This window comes from Cryptomeria japonica, chromosome 10 (assembly GCF_030272615.1).
Source record: "Cryptomeria japonica chromosome 10, Sugi_1.0, whole genome shotgun sequence".
In the NCBI taxonomy this organism is placed as follows: Eukaryota; Viridiplantae; Streptophyta; class Pinopsida; order Cupressales; family Cupressaceae; genus Cryptomeria; species Cryptomeria japonica.
Genome location: NC_081414.1, coordinates 324,958,095 through 324,980,107, shown reverse-complemented (window position 1 = coordinate 324,980,107; position 22,013 = coordinate 324,958,095). Strand labels below are relative to the sequence as shown.

Genomic DNA, 22,013 nt, shown 5'->3' with positions numbered 1-22,013 from the left:
TACACTAAACCATTCCTTCGATAGTATTCTTTCTAATATTTTATTTTTATCAATAATATAATATACATTTATATGCTCCCATTTCTTTCCTCTCTACATAAATAATTTCAATCTACTACCTACAAATACTCCATCCCTTACAAACTTATTCACAAAGCTATTGCCAATGTACATATGCTTTACAAACGTATTCACAAAGCTAATGACATTCCATGTGCATATTAAACATAATCATTAAACTATGTATAATTATACTTTTAACTTGCCTTACCATTTAAGCCCACATTCTACCACAATCCCAAGTTACATTAGAAATTAGAAGCCAAACAATTCATTGTATCCTTCTTAGTCAAAGATTATTGTCTTAAAATTTTTTTATCGTTGTCTTACCTCATAAAAATAAAATAAAAATTTCCCTAAAGAATTTGAATTTAGTCTAGGTGTAAGTTCATCGTTACATCAGCATTTGAACTGTTACAAAACTTGTACTCGTTTTATTGAACCTTCTATTCCGAACCCATTAAACCCTACGCTAACAAATCTTTAGAGTAATCAAATACACAAGTTAAATGAATGGAAACACAGTTGAATTGGTAATGATGAAAGCCCGCCAGAATCGAACGCTTCCCAGATGAACCAGGATCGTTCGGAAAGCGAAGCTAGTGCTGGCACTGAATGCTCAACTGACCATATAGCTTTACTCCATTGGTGAAACAGTGTCATATTGGAGTTTTTATCACCTCAAATGGTTATATTAGATAGCATTCAGAGCGGCTTAGCAAATTGTGCTTCTTATGGTGCCGATAATATGGAATTTATTCCAAAGGTTCGTGCTCCAGATTATTTTATAGAACCTTCAGTGGCAGAATTAATTACCAGAGAGTGTCTCGAGCCAGGATATTGTCGCAGGGTTTTGGATTTTACCGTAGGAAGAATAGGCTATGGATATGTCAAGTTTTTTGGGGAAACAGATGTGAGATGGTTGGACATTGAAAAAAATGTTGAATTTAATAGCTGTGAAGTTTGGGTATACAGAAATGAAAGTAATAAGCCTTCTATGGGTAAGGGTTTGAACAAGGCTGCAGAAGTTACCCTATTCATTAAAGGAGCGGTTGGTTACGAAGGCACAGAACTAGATAAGTACACAGACAGATTAAAGAGGAAGACAGAGTGGCAAGGTGCTCAGTTCATTTCATTTAATGCTTCCAATGGTGAATGGAAATTTCTTGTGCAACATTTTAGCAGGTTTGCACTGGATGCGGATGAGGATGATGATGGACGAAATTCAGATGTTGCTATGCAGGAAAGTCCCCGACATTTGGAAGTGCTGGAAAAGGCAGAAGAAGACGCCATTGGAGCAGTTTTTGCAGAAGAGACTGCTAACTTTCGGTACCCAAATGCAGAGATGAATGAAATTCCCGAAGAACAAAATCCCCAGGATCAGATGGTACTGAATGAATTTCAAGCCACTTCTCGGCAACGTGTATTGTCACATTCTCTTCCTGAGCATCTTGGACTTGATCCTGAAAAAATGCAGCAAATGAAGATTTTATTTTTATCAGCAGATGAAGAAGCTGAAGACATTTCAATGCCAGGAAATCGAGCTGAGTCATCTTGGGGCTATAGACATTCACTTACAACTCCAGGATCTAGAAAGGCTTCGGCGAGAAGCTCGGCTAAGGGAGTTGTTTACTTAACCGAATCACAGCAGTCTCCTCATATAGTTTCTGCCAAGAAGAAGGCAAGCCCTAATACTACATGGCAAAATTCACCATATTCAGGTCGTGCTGCAATTGGTAATCAACGTATGCTGGAGTATAATAAAGATACTTCTCCTTCCATCCTTATGACAAAACAAAACAAGGGAGAATATGCTGCAACAAAGAGGGCAAAAATAGTGGGTTTTTGTCTAGATGCAAAAGGTGAAAGTCCTATATCTACGCATTCTCGTAACGTTGTTGATGCTGCATTGTTTATGGGAAGGTCTTTTCGAGTTGGATGGGGACCAAATGGGTTACTTGTGCACAGTGGTACACCTGTTGGACAGATGGGTCATGTTGAAGGTTTATCATCTTTTATTAAAATAGAACAAGTCGCCATCGATAAAATAGTGAGAGATGACCAGGCAAAGGTAAATGATGATCTTGTTGATTTTCAATTTATATCCCCTCTTAAGCTTCATATGCGAATGAGCAAAGTACTTAATGGCTTAGAAAATAGTCATCATAATTTGAAACTCAGGGGTCTTGTTTGCAGCCGTTCTGAACTTCCAGATGTCTGTGAGGGATATCAAGAGCTTATTGGGAAGCAACTCAATGTTCCAGGGTTATCTAGATCTAAACGAATACTACTAATGCATCAAAGCATGGTTTGGTATCTTTTGAGTGTTCTATTTTCAGAAAGAGAGACGAATTCTATATCTGAAGACAATAATGGAGAGTTAGATGGTATGCAAGATATCAAGAATGGCTCCATAAAAATTGACCCTGAGGCAGAACCTTTGATCCGTAGGGCACAGTTTAGTGGCTGGTTGCAAGAGAGTGTTTGTCACCGTGTTCAGGAAGAAATTAGCCATCGAAAGGAGGGGAGTGAATTGGAACAAATATTTTCCTTTTTGAGTGGCAGGCAACTCGGTGAAGCTGTCCAACTGGCTGCTTATAGAGGGGATGTGAGATTGGCTTGCCTAATTAGTCAAGCTGGTGGATCCATGATTAATAGGAAGGATATGGCCTCTCAGATTGAAACGTGGGACACTGAAGGTCTGGATTATTCTTTCATGGAGAAGGATAGGTTGAAGCTTTATAAGTTGCTTGCAGGTGACATTCAAGGTGCTCTTGAAGGCAACACAGTGGACTGGAAAAGATATCTAGGCCTGATAATGTGGTATGACTTACCTCCAGATACTTCTCTTTCAAACATTATCGAATTTTACCGAGAGCTTGTGGATCAAGGAATAGGTCCATCTCCAGTTCCCATCTACATTGATGAAGGACCTCTGGAAGAGGCATTGAATCTGGATGTCGAGGGCTACTATGATTTGACCTATTATCTGATGCTATTGCATGCTAGTGATGGATGCAAGTATGTAAATTTGAAGAAAATGTTTACTTCATTTACATCCACATATGATGCCCTTGACTACCATATGACTTGGCATCAACATGCTATCCTGCAAGCAATTGGTGTACTAGAGTATACAGATCTACATTTATTGACCATGAGCTTTGTTTCACAGCTCCTTTGTGTGGGAGAGTGTCATTGGGCAATTTATGCCGTTCTTCACATGCCACCCAATCCAGATTATCCAATGCTTCATGAGAAAGTTATCAAAGAAATTTTATGTCAATATTGTGAGATATGGAACTCGGAGGAAATTCAAAAGAAATTCATTGAGGAGGAACTGGGCATACCATCTGAATGGATGCACGAGGCTTTGGTAATCTCTCTTTGCCAAAATTGAAGCCTGCTCATGTTTTTGACTTTTCCTCGTCAAATCCCAAAAAACTGTAAACACGATTGAGAAAAACACAACGAATTTGAATTTTTTCTGCTTCATTCATACCTTCTTGGAAACAAACATGTTTTTTCTGGAAAATTCAGTTTGTATTGCCTATGCCATTCCCGTGTTTTGGTGATGTCAATTCTATCAAGTTTCATATAAATTTAGTGTAACACAGAATTGGTCTCCCTGTGTGTCAATTACAGGCTATGCACTGCCAATACTATGGGGACTCAATGAAAGCACTTGAACATCTTCTTAAGAGCTTACAGTGGCAAAGGGCTCACTTAATTTTCATGACATTAGTTGCACCGGCACTGTTTTGTTCATGTGAGCATTCTATCCATTTTATTTTAAATTTTTTAAATTGCTCTGAAAAATTGTGGTTTATGGAAAGAGATGGAATGCTTTCAGACTACTGTCTACGTCAAAATAAGTATCTTTTAAATTTTTCCAAGATATTACTCCTATAAATGTACATTGTTAAGGGTTTATTACTGCTTAGGCTTGGCAGCTTGTATTTTTGTTTCTTCTAATATTGGAATAAGATTATTTGGCGAGCACATTTTCCTGTGAGCACTGTTTTTTTTCAATTTTGTTTACTTACTCCTAATCTGCTCATCAATCCTTTATGTGTTTGCCAAGTTAAGTGGCTTTCTTGAAGCAGTAACATTGTGGGCATGTTCACAAGCTATAACTTATGGTCATGATTGGCCCTTTTCACCATACAAGCAGATATATGATGGCATTGGAAACTGTCACATTATTAGATTCTGCGAGGATAATTTCCTGCTTAAGTCACAATCTGGGGACAAGTTCTATGTACATGGGAATCAGTTGATATTAGAGCAATTTTTTTTGAAGTTTTGGATTGACATTCAAAAGATTTTATTGATGATATTATAGCATATTGAGTTTCTTTAAATAAAATCAAAATGCTAAATTCACTTATCTAACACATTTCACCATGTAGAAATACTGCATCTCTTGTGGAAGTTATTTGCGATTTTCTTTTAGAGAAGGAACAAATTTAGCATTTAGGGATTTAATTCTAGTTTACCTTTTGTAAGTCTAAATAGTTAAATGATTTATAGAATTCTGTAATTCATAGGGGGATGCTAGCCATAGTAATTGTTCAAGGTCATTTATGTGCTCTTCTTTTGGCCTATTGACAGGAACCAATTATTGTTTCAATTCTTCCTGGTAAACCCATTATTGTGGGTACAAGCCTTTGCATATAACCATAATTGAAAAATTCAGGCTTGGCAATTACTTGGCTGACCCAAGTTTTTTTCAACTTGGCAAAAACTTGGAAATAATTTTGTAGCTTTTCCAAACATTAAAAAATTAAAAAATACATAAATTTGTAAAAATATTCTTCAAAAACATGCATATTACTGGCTTTAGGGAAAATATTATTGATTTTTTTCTTAGTTGCTGTTTTTGGTATGGATCCTGGTTTGGGTTCAAGGATCCAAATTTTTTTAATTTTTTGGGTTGGGTTCATCCATAGAAAAACATGTAAAAATCACACACACACACATACACACATATATGCAGCCGAAAAGTAGGAATTAAGATTAGAATATCACATAGCATAACATATACAACAAAACCATCATTTGAAAGCCATTTAAAGATTAAAAATAAACATTATAAAATATTCTTTGTTCAAACTTTGAGTTCAATATTAAAATAATAATATCAAGTTCAACAATTAGTTGTCAGCATCAAATGGATTATTTAAATCATCAATATTATCATCATCATTGACATTAGATGATGTAGGAACATTTGGAGAACCACAAGTAGTGCCACTTGTGCTAAAAGTGTCTTGCTTTTAAACTCCTCAAGTGCAATATGATGGGAAGTGGAAGCATCCAAGCCAGTATGCTCTAGCTCTATATTTCACAACTTTGTGTCCCATTCCTTGTAGCCATGTTGTTTGTGTGAAATAAGGTGTGAGTTGAAATGCATGCACATTGAGTTCTCTCTTTTTGAGTGCAATTTGTTGCGCTTTATTAAGTGGATGACAGAGTATGTGCTCCAATTCTTCTAAGATGTAGATGAACTAGCAACCTATGAAAACAAAGTAGAGTGATAGAGTTATACACAATGTTCCACTGGGGGGGACAAAGGGCCTAAGTTTGGGGGCGGGGGGGAGGCGGATTTTTGGTGCTGATATACATATAGTACTTGAAAAACTAGTTTTGAAAAGATGTATAATAATTACATTTGAAATGAAACTTTGGCAAATTAGTAAAATAGCAAAATTGCAAATACTAAATACTAAGATTTCTTGAATACTAAACAAAATTTGACAAATGAAATTGTCAAATTGGAGATTTCTATTATATTGAAAATATCATAAAGATGATTATAATAAGTAGCATGATATCAAAATAAGTACAAAATGTCAAAATGTAGTTAAGGGAGGCCTCTAATAATCCCCAAATTCCTCGTCACTGGAACTATTGGACTCCTCATGGTCAAGATCCACGAAACTAACACCAACCAGCCTCGCATTTGAAGTCATAGCATCCTCATCAATCTGTGATGGCTCCTTTGACTCTACATTCCTTCATGTTGTTGGACTCTCTTTGTACACAAGTGTCTTGCGGTCAATGAGATTCAAAGCATTATATATAGCCACAAGCTTCTCTGCTCTCTTAGAGGTAAGTTTGTTCCTCTTAAGAGAGTGGGTGAAGCCATAGGTAGATAGGTTCCTCTTAGTAGTTGAAGAACTAGAAACCTGAGATAGCAAATGAATGGCTAGAGTGGTAGTCAAAGATTTTTGTCCATGACAAGTCCACCACAAAATTGGGTTCTCCTGTGCCATAGTTCCTATATTTTGTAAATGTTATTCAATTTTCAATTCAAGATGCAAGTTATATTCAAGGTTATCTTTTCTTTCAAGTATATGTTATTTCTTAATATAATAAATCTGATTATTATCTGGTATGTTGCAGATGGAGAAAGAGCATTTATGAATTTCGATGATCTTCCTACATTTCACCGATCGATATATATATATATATATATATATATGCAAACATAGGAGATCAAGCAATACCTTGACCGGTCATGTCTATTAGAGATGATCGATCAAGATATTACTTGATCGTGCCTCTTCAAACCGATAATCAGTGTGTATGCATTTAATCATTAAACCCGATACTAATCGGTGTGTAAGCATTTAACATCAAACCCGATACCAATCGATGTGTAAGCATTTATCATTAAGGCCGATATCAATCGGTGTGTTAGCATTAACAATACGCTCGATACCAATCGGTGTGTTAACATTAACAATAAACGCGATACCAATCGGTGTCCTGTGCATTATGATTAGCAACGGATGTTAATCGGTATATAGACATTAGTTAAGAACCCGATTGTTAATGCAAGGTTATATATATGAATCGAAGGATACGATCACAACTAGATCGTATATCATGCACATAATCGATGATAAATATATAATAACTGAATCATGATGATAATCTCATGTGTATATATAAGATAACTTGAGTCTTATCATAGTCTATCGATGAGATAGATGATTGAATGAGAGACTTCATTTATCTCTCATTCAATCATTTATCTTACCGAGGCTATCATGTATCAACACTCCCTCCTAGCTAGGGAAGATAAATGGAAGACAACATATCTAGTATCACATTTCTCGTTATGGTCTCATAATCTTACTCTTTAAGGAATCATATCACCTAGACATGTGACATGAAGTATCATCAACCATTTGATACAAGAAATCACATCACCTAAACACGTGACATGAAGTATCACCTAAATGTGTGATACAAACATTCATCACATCAACTTGTGATGACAAGATATCACCTAAGCACGTGATATCAGTATTGCCTAAACATGCAATACTTTAGGAATAAGTACATGAGAATAGTTAAATTCTCAATTTATTCAAGTTGTGGTATGTGCACCAACATTTTATCCAAATGTTTTACCACAACACAATCATGGCACATCCATGGCATACCAGAGATCCAACATGATAACTAGTTTGAACATCACAAGATCGTCACCTTATAATGTCTACATACAAGTATTCATTATCTGAGATATCGTCACCTCTTAGATATGAACACAGGGGGTTAAACCCATAAAAGTCCTAACATGACAAAGAAGTTTACACATAAAACATCTTAATAAGTATGGGAGTACAAAAGCAAATTAAATTTCAATCATACCAAGACCTTTTCTGAAGTGCTCAACTTTCACCCTTGAAAGTGGTTTGGTAAGAATATCTGCTGTCTGCTCTCCTGTACAAATGTATTCCAACTGGATCACATTCCTATCTACCATGTCTCGTACATAATGATATGAAATCTCAACATGTTTGGATCTGTCATGAAACACCGGATTCACTGAAAGTTTTATACAACTTTGGTTGTCGCAATGAAGAACTGTAGGCTTCATTGGTTCATCGAATAACCCCACAATCAGCTTCCTAAGCCATACTGCCTCTCGAGCAATCATGGAGGCTGCAATGTATTCGGCCTCAGTGGAACTCTGTGCTACTGATGACTGTTTTTTGCTAATCCATGATATCATGGCTGAACCTAAACTGAAACAACATCCTGAGGTGCTTTTCCTATCAGTTACACTTCTAGCCCAATCTGAATCTGTGAATCCGTGTAGATCTAGTTCAACTCTCTCATATTTGAGACCAAGTTTTAGGGTACCTTGTAGATATCTCATGATATGTTTTACTGCTACCAGGTGTATCTCCTTTGGTTCACACATAAACTGACTCAAAGCATTAACTGCATAACAGATATCTGGTCTTGTATTTACAAGATACATCAGGGACCCAATCATTTGCCTGTATAGAGTAGGATCTGAGGGTTGTGATTCTGCTGCTGCTTCCTTAAGTTTATGAAGGTTTGTTTCCATTGGAGAGGTCATGGGTCTGCAGTTTAGCATTCCAAATCTCTTCAAAATGTCCAAGGTATATTTACCCTGGTTTAGTATAATGCCATCAGAATTCTGCCATACTTCCAAACGTAGGAAGTAATGAAGGAGTCCCAAGTCCTTCATATCAAATTCTTTAGCAAGGTCTTTCTTACACTGATCTATGAGGTGATCTTTTCCTGTGATTAACAAATCATCAACATATAAAATCAATATCAGCATATCACCTTTGTTTTGCTTATAGTAGAGATTTGGATCTGCATCATTCTTTGAGAAGCCTAGCCCTGAGAGATAAGTGTCAATTCTTTCATACCAGGCCCTGGGAGCCTGTTTAAGCCCATAAAGAGCTTTCTTGAGTTTACATACATGAGATTCTACATCATGAATCTCAAACCCTTCAGGTTGCTCTAGGTATACTTCTTGTGTAATCTCTCCATTAAGAAATGCTGTCTTTACATCCATCTGATGTACTTTCCATCCTTTTGCTGCTGCAATGGCTAAGACTGTTCTTACTGAGGTATATCTGGCTACAGGTGCAAAGGTTTCTTCATAGTCAATTCCTTCCTTTTGTGAGAACCCTCTGGCTACAAATCTAGCCTTGTGTTTCTCAATGTTGCCATCTGCAGCGTGTTTGATTTTGAAGAGCCATTTGGAGGTGACAACAGATTTTCCAGCTGGCCTAGGAACAATCTCCCAAACATCTTTTTTCATAATGGATTGGTATTCCTCAGACATGGCATTCTCCCATACTTGATGTTTAAGTGCATTTGATACATTAGTAGGTTCTGTTTTTGAGAGATCATTCATGAGAGCAACGTAGTTGGTGAGTTTGTTAGGCCTTTTGCTTTCTTTGAAGGTTCCTGAAGGAGCAACATACTTCTGAGCTTCTTCTATAGTTTTGGTGGCCCATAGTGGTCTTTTCTTGAAATTTTCTCTAGGTGGGTTTTGAGTTTCACCTACATTTTCCTCAAGACTCTCCCTCTGAAGCTCAGGAGCAGGGACTTCCTCTATGCTAGGGGTAGGGATATAAACTTCAAGTTCTATTGAGCTTTGGGCTTTTTTGAAGGCTAAGTCTTCTTCAAAGATTACATCCCTACTTAGTTCAATATTCCTCTGACCAGGTATATAGATTTTGTAGGCCTTAGAGGTTTCACTATATCCTACAAGTATTCCCCTTTTTCCAGAAGGCTCTAATTTTAATCTTTTCTCCTTAGGTACATGAATATAGACAGGACGCCCAAATATTCTAAGGTGGTTGATATCTGGCTTTGTTTTAGTAAAGACTTCTTCAGGGGTTTTAGCTTCAAAATGGGAGTGAGGACATCTATTTTGTATATATACAACAGTGTTTGTTGCTTCTGCCCAAAGATTGGTATTTAGATTTTGATCAAGAATCATGGCTTTGACAGCTTCTACAATTGTCCTATTTTTCCTCTCAACTACCCCATTTTGTTGAGGATTATAAGGTATGGTAAGCTCCCTCTTAATCCCAACATTTTTACAAAAATATTTAAACAAATCTGAGGTGTATTCCCCCCCATTGTCAGTTTTTAAGGTTTTGATTTTATTTCTTGAGTAGTTTTCTGTTAGTGATTTAAATTCCTTAAACCTATTAAGGATCTCTTCTAATTCTTTACATTTCAGAAAGTAGATCCAAGTTTTCCTAGAGTAGTCATCAACAAATACTACATAATACAAAAATCCCTCTAAAGAAGGTACGAACATAGGTCCACATACATCAGAATGAACTAACTCTAGAACTTTGCTTGTTTTCCTAGTACTATTTTGAAAAACACCCTTAGCATTTTTACCTAGTGTACATCCCTTGCATGCCCCTGAATGATATTGCTATAACTTAGGTAGGCCCGTGACAAGGTTTCCCATTGATGATAAAGCTCTAAAATTTAGGTGACCTAGTCTTCTATGCCAAACTTCATTAGCATCTGTAGTTTCATAGATTAGGGCTAGGTTGGGCTCTGTGCACAGCTCATACAAGTAGCCTTGTCTTTGACCAATGGTTTTAGCTTTCTTGATAGATGAATTCTTTGGCCAAGCCAACACTCTGTTGTCCATGAAGGTCACTTTGTACCCATTATCCTCTAGTGCTGATATGGAGACTGGGTTTCTCTTGATGCCTGGGACATATAGTACTCCTTTAAGTTGCAATGATACACCTGACTTTAGTTTGATGGTGCAGGTTCCAACTCCTCTGACTGGATGTGTGGAGTCATCTCCGATAGTCACTTCCTCATCATTCTTCTCTATCATGGAGTCTAGCACTTCTCTAAACCCTGTGATGTGTCTGGATGAGCCACTGTCGATCACCCAGGAGTTAACCTTGTTTGATGCTTGGTTTGTAAGTGCTGAGTAGAGTACATACTTCTCAGAGTCATCTTCCCCTTTAGATTTTCCCGCTTTGGCAAATGTGGCTTGTTGTTTGGCTCTTTCCGGACATTTGGCAACATAGTGTCCGAATTTGTCACATCTGAAACATTGAATCTGTGAAAGATCCTTCTTGAAGGTGTTCTTGCCATGACGACCTTTCCTCTTCCTAAATTGTTTCTGCTTGCTTTTCTTATTGGAGTTTGTATTTAGGACTTGAAGATCTTCATCTATATTCTTTTGTTTGATCCCTTTCTTATTTAACCTTGATTCTTCTTGGAGACAATCTGCCTTTAGCCTTTCAAACTTTGGAAATTTATCCCTTACATTGATGCCTTGGACGAATGTTTCCTATATACTAGGCAACCCATCTAGAGCAATGAGTGTTAATTCTTTGCTCTGGATCTCATATTCAAGGGTTGCTAACTCATCCTTTAGGGCTGATATCCGCATGAAGTAGGCATTGACTGACTCCCCTTTGATCATAGCTATATGATTTATTTCTCTCTTTAAAGCCAAGGTTCTACTAGCATTGGATATCTCAAATGCATCTTTAAGTGCTTTGAACATGTTGTAGGCCATTTCATGTTTCCTTATGATGGGCATAATATTATTCCTCACCCCATCAACTATGATTTTGATGGCCTTTTCATTTCCCTCTATCCAAGTTGCTTTGTCAGGTTCAGTCTCAGGTTTTGTAGTTTCAGTTTTAACAAATGATTCGACTTTATTTTCTCTTAGAATCATCTGAATTCTGAACTTCCATGCTGAGAATTCATCACCTCCTCCGAGTCTATCTTCAAATTTGATAGTGCTAGCCATTTAGGAGAAATGTGATGTTGAATATATGCTTGTCTTGAATTTTCCACAAAATTGAATAGCCTCAGGTTCGATTTAACTATAGCTCTGATACCATGTAAATGTTATTCAATTTTCAATTCAAGATGCAAGTTATATTCAAGGTTATCTTTTCTTTCAAGTATATGTTATTTCTTAATATAATAAATCTGATTATTATCTGGTATGTTGCAGATGGAGAAAGAGCATTTATGAATTTCGATGATCTTCCTACATTTCACCGATATATATATATATATATATATATATATATATATGCAAACATAGGAGATCAAGCAATACCTTGATCGGTCATGTCTATTAGACATGACCGATCAAGATATTACTTGATCGTGCCTCTTCAAACCGATAATCGGTGTGTATGCATTTAATCATTAAACCCGATGCTAATCGGTGTGTAAGCATATTAGACATGACCGATCAAGATATTACTTGATCGTGCCTCTTCAAACCGATAATCGGTGTGTATGCATTTAATCATTAAACCCGATGCTAATCGGTGTGTAAGCATTTAACATCAAACCCGATACCAAATACCAATCGGTGTGTAAGCATTTATCATTAAGCCCGATACCAATCGGTGTGTTAGCATTAACAATACGCCCGATACCAATCGGTGTGTTAACATTAACAATAAACCCGATACCAATCGGTGTCCTGTGCATTATGATTAGCAACCGATGTTAATCGGTATATAGACATTAGTTAAGAACCCGATTGTTAATGCAAGGTTATATATATGAATTGAAGGATACGATCACAGCTAGATTGTATATCATGCACATAATCAATGATAAATATATAATAACTGAATCATGATCATAATCTCATGTGTATATATAAGATAACTAGAGTCTTATCATAGTCTATCGATGAGATAGATGATTGAATGAGAGACTTCATTTATCTCTCATTCAATCATTTATCTTACCGAGGCTATCATGTATCAACATATTTATCTTAGCTACATTAGAATAATCCCTAAGAGTGGCAAATTTGGTCCACTCAGTGTGAATTGTACTGACTTTATTAGGATCATACATCTTATCAATGCACCTAAAGAACCTTGCCTTCACCTCATCATCCTAGATTGGTGTAAATAACCCCTAAGAGTGGCAAATTTGGTCCACTCAATGTGAATCGTACCGGCATTATTAGGATCATACATATTATCAATGCACCTAAAGAACCTTGCCTTCACCTCATCATCGTAGATCGGTGTAACTCTACCAAGTCTAGCCTTGTACCACTTAGGATTCAATGCATAGGCAGCCATATATGTTGAAATCTGATAGCTAGAATCGGATTATATGTGGAATTAAATAAATACATATATGAGCAAATTACTTATATTGGGCTGGGCCCAAATTGTAACAAATGTAACTTGTAAAGCATCTAAATTGGGCTCTATTAGAGCGCTAAAACAAACATATCGTGCTCCTTGTAAATTGTAAACTAAGCCTCAAATTGGGTGCTAAAAGCTAAAGTGAAAATGTAATTTAAAAATAAGCGGCCAACTTGGAGAAAGTGTAAGGATGAATCTTGTATATAACAAAATTCATCCTAGATCTCAAATCATCAATTGTACAAGCAGCCTTCTTCCTTGGCGAATTCTCATTCAAGCAACTCAGCGATTTCATTAGTGCGGATTTGTCATCAGCTCTTCAAGCCTAGTGAAGTGGTCCTCAAGCCTAGCGAAGTGGTTCTCAAGCTTAGCAAAATTGTCTTCTAGTGCAGCGAAAGCTTGGAGAAGCTATATCCATTCTGCTGATTGAATTCTAGACATCTGAAACAGTAATATCGAAATCTTGCAAGACTGAAGCTTGGTTATTACAATCAGTGAATTTGTACCAGCACTACAGCGATTTGACTTGGATGAATTGTGACCTAGTTGGTTGTCTAAATTAGATAAGCAATCTGATCTAAATGATGCTTGTAATTTTGCTCATATATAGAAAAGTTGATCTCGATCTTTGATGCTGGGTTTTTCCTCCAAGAGGGAGGTTTTCCCAGGGTATCTTTGGTGTTTTTTGTGTTATGTGCATGCTCATTTCATTTACTTTCTGAGATTAATTAATTCCGATCACAAAACTAACATGGTATCAGAGCTTGGTTCGTAAATAGGTGTGATCAGATTTGTCAATTTATTTTGTTTTCAGTCTAACCTACTGTTCAAAAGTTTAGATTACATGGCTTCCTCTCTTAGGGCTGAAGACAGGTTGGAAGGCTTTGCGAATTACACCTCGTGGAAAGTCAGAATCTTGATGGCTTTAAATGACCTTGCTGAATATGTTAGCAAGGATGCTGAAGAACCTATTGACGAAAAGGAAAAGGAAGAATGGAAGAAGAAGGACTTTCAAGCTCGAAGGTTGATCATTGATTCCGTCAAAGATCATATTGTGTCATCTATCTCCAAGATGAAGTCTGCAAGAGAAATGTTCAGCACATTGGAGAAGATGTATGAAGTCAACAACACTAGCTGAATTCTTGTCTTGAGGAATCAACTCACTCACATCCGATTGGAGAAAGGGGAATCTATCACCTCCTATTTCATGAGGATAATTGATCTAAAGGATCAACTTTCAGCAGTTGGAAAGGAAGTTGAAGACAATGATCTCACCTTGACTGCCCTCAATGGCCTTCCTCCAACTTGGGAACCATTCGTTCAAGGAATCAGTGCTAGGATCGAGCTTCCCAAGTTTGAACGATTGAGGGGAGATTGCATCCAAGAAGAATCTCGACTAGCTGCTAAGGGAGCAATTAGGAGCTCTCATGGAGGAGATCATCAAATGCTTGCAGCCCAATCAGTCAAGAAGAAAGGTGGAAATTGGAAGAAGGGCAACTTCATGAGGAATAGAGATTTCAGATATTCAGCAAGCCATGATTCAAGGAAGAAGCCAAGAGATCTCTCTCGCATTCGCTGCTTCAGATGTGACAAGTTTGGTCACTATGCGAAGGAATGTCAAAACCATCCCAAGCAAGGAGAAGCAAATCTCAATGAAGTTGCAAAATAGAAGAACAATGAAGACTTCCTCTTCATCTCTGCCTTGTCAAGCAATGTGCCGACTGACTGCAACACATGGCTGATCGACAGCAACGCATCTAGACACATCACAAGCTACCGAGAGCATCTTTCAGACTTGATAGAGAAAGAATCCAATCTTCATGTGGTAATTGGTAATGATGCTCGATATTCTGTAAGAGGTTTCGGTACTACTTCTTTAAACCTAGATTCTGGTATCTCTCTACATCTCAGTGATATTTTATTTGTGCTTGGAATTAAAAGGAATCTTATCTCCATTTTTGCATTAGAAGATAAGGGTTATCAAGTAGCATTTTCTGAGGGTAGAGTACTTGCATGGCCTAAGAAATCTAGTTTTAAATTTGCTCGTGTTATTGGTGATAGATATGATAGCTTATACAAACTTTCAGCTAAACTTGTTCAAGCTCTCATTCATGAGGCTTCTGAGATCAACAAACTATGGCATAGGAGGCTTGGTCATCTACACTTCCAAGCAGTTCCCTCACTTGAGAAGATGGTCAAAGGTATGCCTAAACTTAGTCAATTTCATGATGATACCTGTAAAGGATGTGCTTTAGGTAAAAACACTAAAAGTCCATTTTATAAAAGTGAAAGTAGAGCTAAGGAAAAATTAGCACTTGTTCATTCTGATTTATGTGGACCTATGTCTGTTGCTTCACCTAGTGGATGTCTATACTATGTTATATTCATAGATGAGTTCTCTAGAAAGACTTGGATTTACTTTTTGCAAACTAAAGAATCTGATGAAGTACTAAGTAGGTTCAAGGAATTTAAGGCTTTAGTTGAAAATCTATTTGGAAAAAGAGTTAAAGTTTTAAGGTCTGACAATGGAGGTGAATACACCTCAGGTAGTTTTCATGAATTTTGTGTAGAGACATGAATCAAGAGGGAGTTCTGTGTTCCCTACAATCCTCAACAAAACGGTGTGGCTGAAAGAAAGAATAGATCCATTGTTGAAGCTGCCAAGGCAATGATTCATGATCAGGATCTACAGACTTTCTTATGAGCCGAGGCATCTAAGACTGCAGTGTATATTCAGAATAGATGCCCTCATCGTGTGTTGAAGAACATGACTCCTGAAGAAGCTTTCACTGGAGTCAAACCTGATATTACCACCTAAGGATCTTTAGAAGCCCTGTCTATTTTCATGTACCAAAGGAAAAGAGAACTAAGCTAGAGCCATCCGAAAAGAAGGGTATCCTTGTTGGATACAGTGAATCCTCCAAAGCATTCCGAGTCTACATTCTAGGGCAAAGGTACATTGAGGTAAGTAGAGATGTGACCTTTGAAGAAAATATTGGTCTCAAGAAATCTAAAGGTTCCTTGGTTGATAATGATAAAGGACTTAATGAAAATCAAGATATGGATGTTGATACTAACCCTGAGATTCAGAGGGAGCCTATTGAGCCCTCTGAACACATTGAGCCTTGTGATCCTTCTGAGCCTCTGGATCCAACTGATGGACCTAGAGACATTGCAGTCAGTAAAAAGAGACCACTTTGGGTTAGACACCATCCGAGAAGCCGAAAAGTTTGTAGCTCCTAGAGGAACATTTAGAGAAAGCAGGAGACCTCAGAAGCTCTCCAACTATGTTGAAATGATGTGCAACATTATTGAGACCGAACCATCAAATGTAGGAGAAGCGATGAACCAGCAAACGTGGAAGTTAGCCATGGACGAAGATTATCAATCCATCATCAAGAATGACGTCTGGGATATTGTGCCTAGACCTAAAGGTAAGTCTATTGTATCCTCTAAATGGTTGTTTAAAATTAAACATACTGTTGATGGAAGTATTGAGAAATATAAAGCTAGATTTGTAGCTCATGGTTTTTCTCAAAAGGAAAGCATAAATTATGAGAAAACATTTGTTCCAGTTGTTAGATATACTTCTATTAGAACCATTATAGCTATTGCTGCAACTAAGGGCTGGAAGTTACATCAGATGGATGTAAAGACTGCCTTCCTTAATGGTGTCATTGAGGAAGAAGTCTATATTGAACAACCAGAAGGTTATGAGATCCATAGTAAAGAATCTCATGTGTGCAGACTGAAGAAAGCTCTTTATGGCCTCAAGCAAGCTCCTCGAGCTTGGCATGAAAGGATTGATAAGTATTTGGTTAGTTTAGGATTCTGTAAGAATGATGCTGATTCTAACTTTTACTTTAAAGTATTTGATGGTGAAATGCTAATTCTAGTTTTATACGTGGATGATTTATTTCTAACTGGTGAAGATAGTCTCATCATTAGATGTAAGAAAGAATTAGCCACTGAATTTGAAATGAAGGATCTAGGTCTAATGCATTACTTTCTAGGTTTAGAAGTATGGCAAAGATCTAATGAAATTATTCTTAGTCAAGGAAAATATACCATTGATATACTGCAAAGATTTGGTATGATGGATTGTAAACCTATGTCTACTCCTATAGGAACTAATTTGAAGAAATTGAGTTTATCAGCAGCTAACTCTAATTTTGCAGATCCATCGGAGTACAAGCAATTGATTGGATCCTTGATGTATCTAGTTAACACTAGACCGAATATTTGTTATGCTGTGAGTGCCCTCAGCCAGTTCATGAACAAACCAAAGCATGCTCATCTTGTTGCAGCCAAGCATATCTTGAGATATTTGCGAGGCACAGTAGGCTACGGGTTGAAGTATCCAATCAACACTGTCATTACTTTGGAAGGCTACTTTGATTCTGATTGGACAGAAAGTGTAACCGATAGGAAGAGCACTTCAGGAATTTGTTTCAGTTTGGGTTTTGCCGTGATCTCCTGGGTCAACAGGAAACAGTCCTCAATTGCATTGAGTACTGCAGAAGCTGAGTACATTGCGTCAAGTGTGGTGTCAAGAGAAGTAGTGTGGCTTCACAAGCTTCTTGCTGGGTTGTTTGGACAACCTTGGAAACCCACAGTCATTCATTGTGATAATCAGAGTTGTATTAAGATGTCTGCTAATCTTGTGTTTCATGATAGGTCAAAACATGTGGAAACTCATTATCACTATGTTCATGATATGGTACAGAGAGGTGCCATTCAATTGAAATATGTCAGCACAGATGAGCAGATTGCAGATGTTCTCACCAAGCCTCTAGCTCAAGTGAAGTTTGAGTACTTCAGAGAGAGACTTGGAGTTGTTGAGAACACAACTCGGGCTGAGAGGGAGTCTCAGTCTCAGTGATGCACTGAATTGCATCTTCCACCCTCTACGGGCAATGAAAGGTGACATTGGATCCTTCTCAGGGAGAAGGTTGAGGTGAAAGACCTCCTCCACCCTTTGCGGGCAATGCAAGATGGATGTAATACAAAGATCCATGATGTACTATAATCCTCCCTAGCTAAGAGGGAGTGTTGAAATTCGATAGCTAGAATCGGATTATGTGTGGAATTAAATAAATACATATATGAGTAAATTACTTATATTGGGCTGGGTCCAAATTGTAACAAATGTAACTTGTAAAGCATCTAAATTGGGCTCTATTCGAGTGCTAAAACAAACATATCGTGCTCCTTGTAAATTGTAAACTAAGCCCCAAAATTGGGTGCTAAAAGCTAAAGTGAAAATGTAATTTAAAAATAAGAAGCCGACTTGGAGAAAGTGTAAGGATGAATCTTGTATATAACAAGATTCATCCTAGATCTCAAATCATCAATTGTACAAGCAACCTTCTTCTTTAGTGAATTCTCATTCAAGCAACTCAGCGATTTCATTAGTGCAAATTTGTCATCATCTCTTCAAGCCTAGCGAAGTGGTTCTCAAGCTTAGCAAAATTGTCTTCTAGTGCAGCGAAAGCTTGGAGAAGCTATATCCATTGTGCTGATTGAATTCCAGACATCTGAAACAGTAACGTCGAACTCTTGCAAGACTGAAACTTGGTTATTACAATCAGTGAATTTGTACCAGCACTGCAGCGATTTGACTTGGATGAATTGTGACCTAGTTGGTTGTCTAAATCAGATAAGTAATTTGATCGAAATGATGCTTGTAATTTTGCTTATATATAGAAAAGTTGATCTGGATCTTTGATGCTAGGTTTTTCCTCCAAGAGGGAGGTTTTCCTAGGGTATCTTTGGTGTTCTTTGTGTTATGTGCATGTTCATTTCATTTACTTTTTGAGATTAATTAAATCTGATCACAAAACTAACAATATACAAGGTAGTGTTGAGCCTGTCCCATTTGCATTGAATGATTAGCCGAATGTGCTCATTGTAGAATGCTAAAGTGGGGTCCTTCACTAGCACAACAACCCTCACTTGGTCAAGTATAGAATTGATGCACTCATACACCTCTCCAAGGTTAGGTGCATCCCCATCCCCATATCTGATGACTTGGAAAATTGGAGCAATGATAGAGACCATGTATTTTGCTTCACTCCAAAACACATCACTCTTTACTATCTCCTTCACCCTCCTCCCTTACTCTGTCTTGGCCTTGGCCCACCTATTCCAATCTACTATCATAACCATTAGTTGTAGTGCCTCTTGCAACTCAGTCATTGTCTCCAAGAGAAGGAAATAGGATGCATATTTGGTCGCAACAGGTTTCAAGAACTCCTTTGAGAAGCTCCTGAAGAGTGCATGTGAAGTGTGGTGGTTGCAAATAAACCTCTGCACATCTCTCACTTCGTTGACCATCCTCTCATCCACTTAATCTTTTCTATGTCTTTAGTGCGTTGTTCATGGCATGCACACAACATGGAGTCCACCAAATATGTTTGTAGGCCGCCTCAATAAGTTTCCCTGTAGCTTTGCACACATGTGCTGCATCTGTCAATATTTGGACCACATTTTGTGGCCCAACCTCCTCAATAGCTTCGTTGAGGACCTCAAATTGAAAATCAACATCTTTGCGATGCCCCGTACAATCAACTACTCTGAGAAAGTGTGGGCCTTATGCACATGTAACCATGATGTTGATGAGTGGACAATGACTAATTTCTGTCCACCCATCCATAACTATGCTGCATCCAAACTCCTCCTAACATGTCTTCATCTTTTTCATCAAAACATTGATCTTGGAATACTTCTTATACAAGATCGTGGTCCTCAATTTGGTCTCACTTGGTGGCACATATGATGGTCCTCCCTTGCTACTATTGATATCATCTTCTTATAATAAGGAGATCGAGCTACATGAAATGGGATGCCATTGGCAAAGAAGAACTTGCCAATGGCATCATCTATTGCATCCTTTAGCTGCATATTGAACAATTCAGCTATGGGGTTGCTTTGCAACTTGCGTTTCTGTAAAATTCCTTACTTAAGACTGTCTACGTATAAATGTATTTGCCTAGATTACACAAATGTAGCATTTAATTTAACTAGTTGCACATGTAATTCCATTTTAACTTTTCACCACATTTATTGATAGCCATTGCAACCTCAAAGTATTACTGACAGACATTATGCAATATACAATAGAGTGTTATACGGTGCACCTGTTTAATTTGCAGAAGCATTCGCGTGGCTATTAGTTGTTTGGTAATCTTCAGAATTCGGAGTTTCCTGATCACAAACTCGCGCATGCCTTTGGAGGATTTCCGGTGTAGAATAATCTTCGAATTTTGGATTCCGTAGTTGTTACCACCGCCATAATGCCCATTCCTATATATGTTGATGCTGTTCAACAAGATTTCCTCGTGGCTGATGAATTGGATGTCGAACACTATCCCGACCCCCCTATGCCTTGATCCTCAACAGTTTGCGATGGGACTAGTCCTTCTCCTTCACGCCTTCAACTCTGCACCAGACTATAATAACCATACTGTGATGCGCACCAGATTGCGATTGACACCATATTCATTCCAATCTTGCTGCAATTAAATTCCGTCTGCCATTAACACCGTTCTGTTACCCGATATCGGGTTATTGTGCATAGTGAATGTGATCGCCGTTTGAGGGTGCCGAAAGTATATTACTACCGCCACATGGGATCTGTAGACCCGCATGTTACATAACCTTGCAAGAGAACCACATTCTTGACCTTACGTGGTTACCGGGTTTGCGTTTGCAACAATCCTTAGACGTTATACGTCTCTGCAATTATCTTCTAATGTTCACGCTAATAAATTGCCCCTTGTTCTTCATTTGATTCCAATAGGCCAGGATTGGCTAGCGAAAGGAATGGTATAATAACTTTGGTGTCCTGTGGATACTCAATCTCTACTTCCAGGTTTTTGTTTATAAAAAATGACACTCCTCCTTATGTTCCAGACATTATTTAAAGAACAAGGTGGTAGAATTCCCGTAGGAAAACCCGTATGAAAACCAACTCCCGCAGTATAAAATAATAGATAAACAAAGCAACTAATATTTAGCTTTTAATTAAGCTTTATTGAAAAAAAAAAGAAACTATTATTAATATATTAGTCGATATTAGAACTAATATAAAATAAGAAAAGTTAAGTTTATTCATAATTAATACCAAATAGTATTAATTTGACGGGGACATCATAGTTTCCTCTTACCCTCTCTTGATTGGGCCACAACACTGTAAGTGGACGAAGGTCTTGACATCACTCATCTCGTTTGCAATGTATGACTAGAAGCATGTGGCTGGTTGTGTTGAAGTTGTGCCCTACTAGACAAAGTAGTAGGCATTGCAACTGCATTGTCATCAGGAACACCCCAAAGCTTGTCGATCTCAATTCTATATTTGATGTTTATAGGATCTTCCAAAAGAGGACATGGTTCCACACTTTTTCCTCAAATAAAAAGGAAGTGTGCATCAACTCTAGTAATGCTGGCAAACTATTATACATAACAAATGTTGCATTTCCACTTCCTTGTGCCACCACCTATCCTCAATGTGCTTGGTATTTTTGATGCTAACTGTTTGAGAGGAGACTTAGTATCAAAAGGACCTTTAGCATGCTATGCCAGTAATTCGGAGGGGCACTCTATAATAGCTGCTGCACTTGCCATGGAACTAGTTTGGGCTCCAGGATCAGCCCCATGGTCACCCCCCTCAGCCTTAGGTTCATATTTTGAGTCATTTCCACTATGAGAATGAATTTCTATCACATCCTCATTCATGATATGAGGGCTCATTGTGACATTGCATTTCACAAACTGAAAATAAATTCAATAAGAACCTAGTTTCAACCTAGTTTAACAAATTTGAACACAAAATAAAAAATCCGATGTTGAATCTTGAGGGAAAATTAAAGAATGATTCCAAAATGAAATGGCTGCAAATGCATATTCATACATTCATATCAACGTAACATTGGAATCATTCTTCATTTTGCCCTCAAGATTCAACATCAAATCAGA

The 22,013-nt window shown here is 37.6% G+C and overlaps 1 protein-coding gene across 1 annotated transcript in view; it reads left to right on the top strand.

Moving 5' to 3' along the window:
* The first annotated feature begins 498 nt into the window (after nucleotides 1–498).
* The window catches only part of LOC131076115 (nuclear pore complex protein NUP96), a 147,795-nt gene continuing 126,280 nt past the window's right edge, over nucleotides 499–22,013 (top strand). Inside the window, exons 1-2 of the mRNA XM_058013165.2 lie at nucleotides 499–3,436; nucleotides 3,706–3,829. Of these exons, the coding sequence (XP_057869148.2) occupies nucleotides 746–3,436; nucleotides 3,706–3,829 (2,815 nt within the window). The 5' untranslated portion in view covers nucleotides 499–745. The remainder of the gene's footprint in view (nucleotides 3,437–3,705; nucleotides 3,830–22,013) is intronic.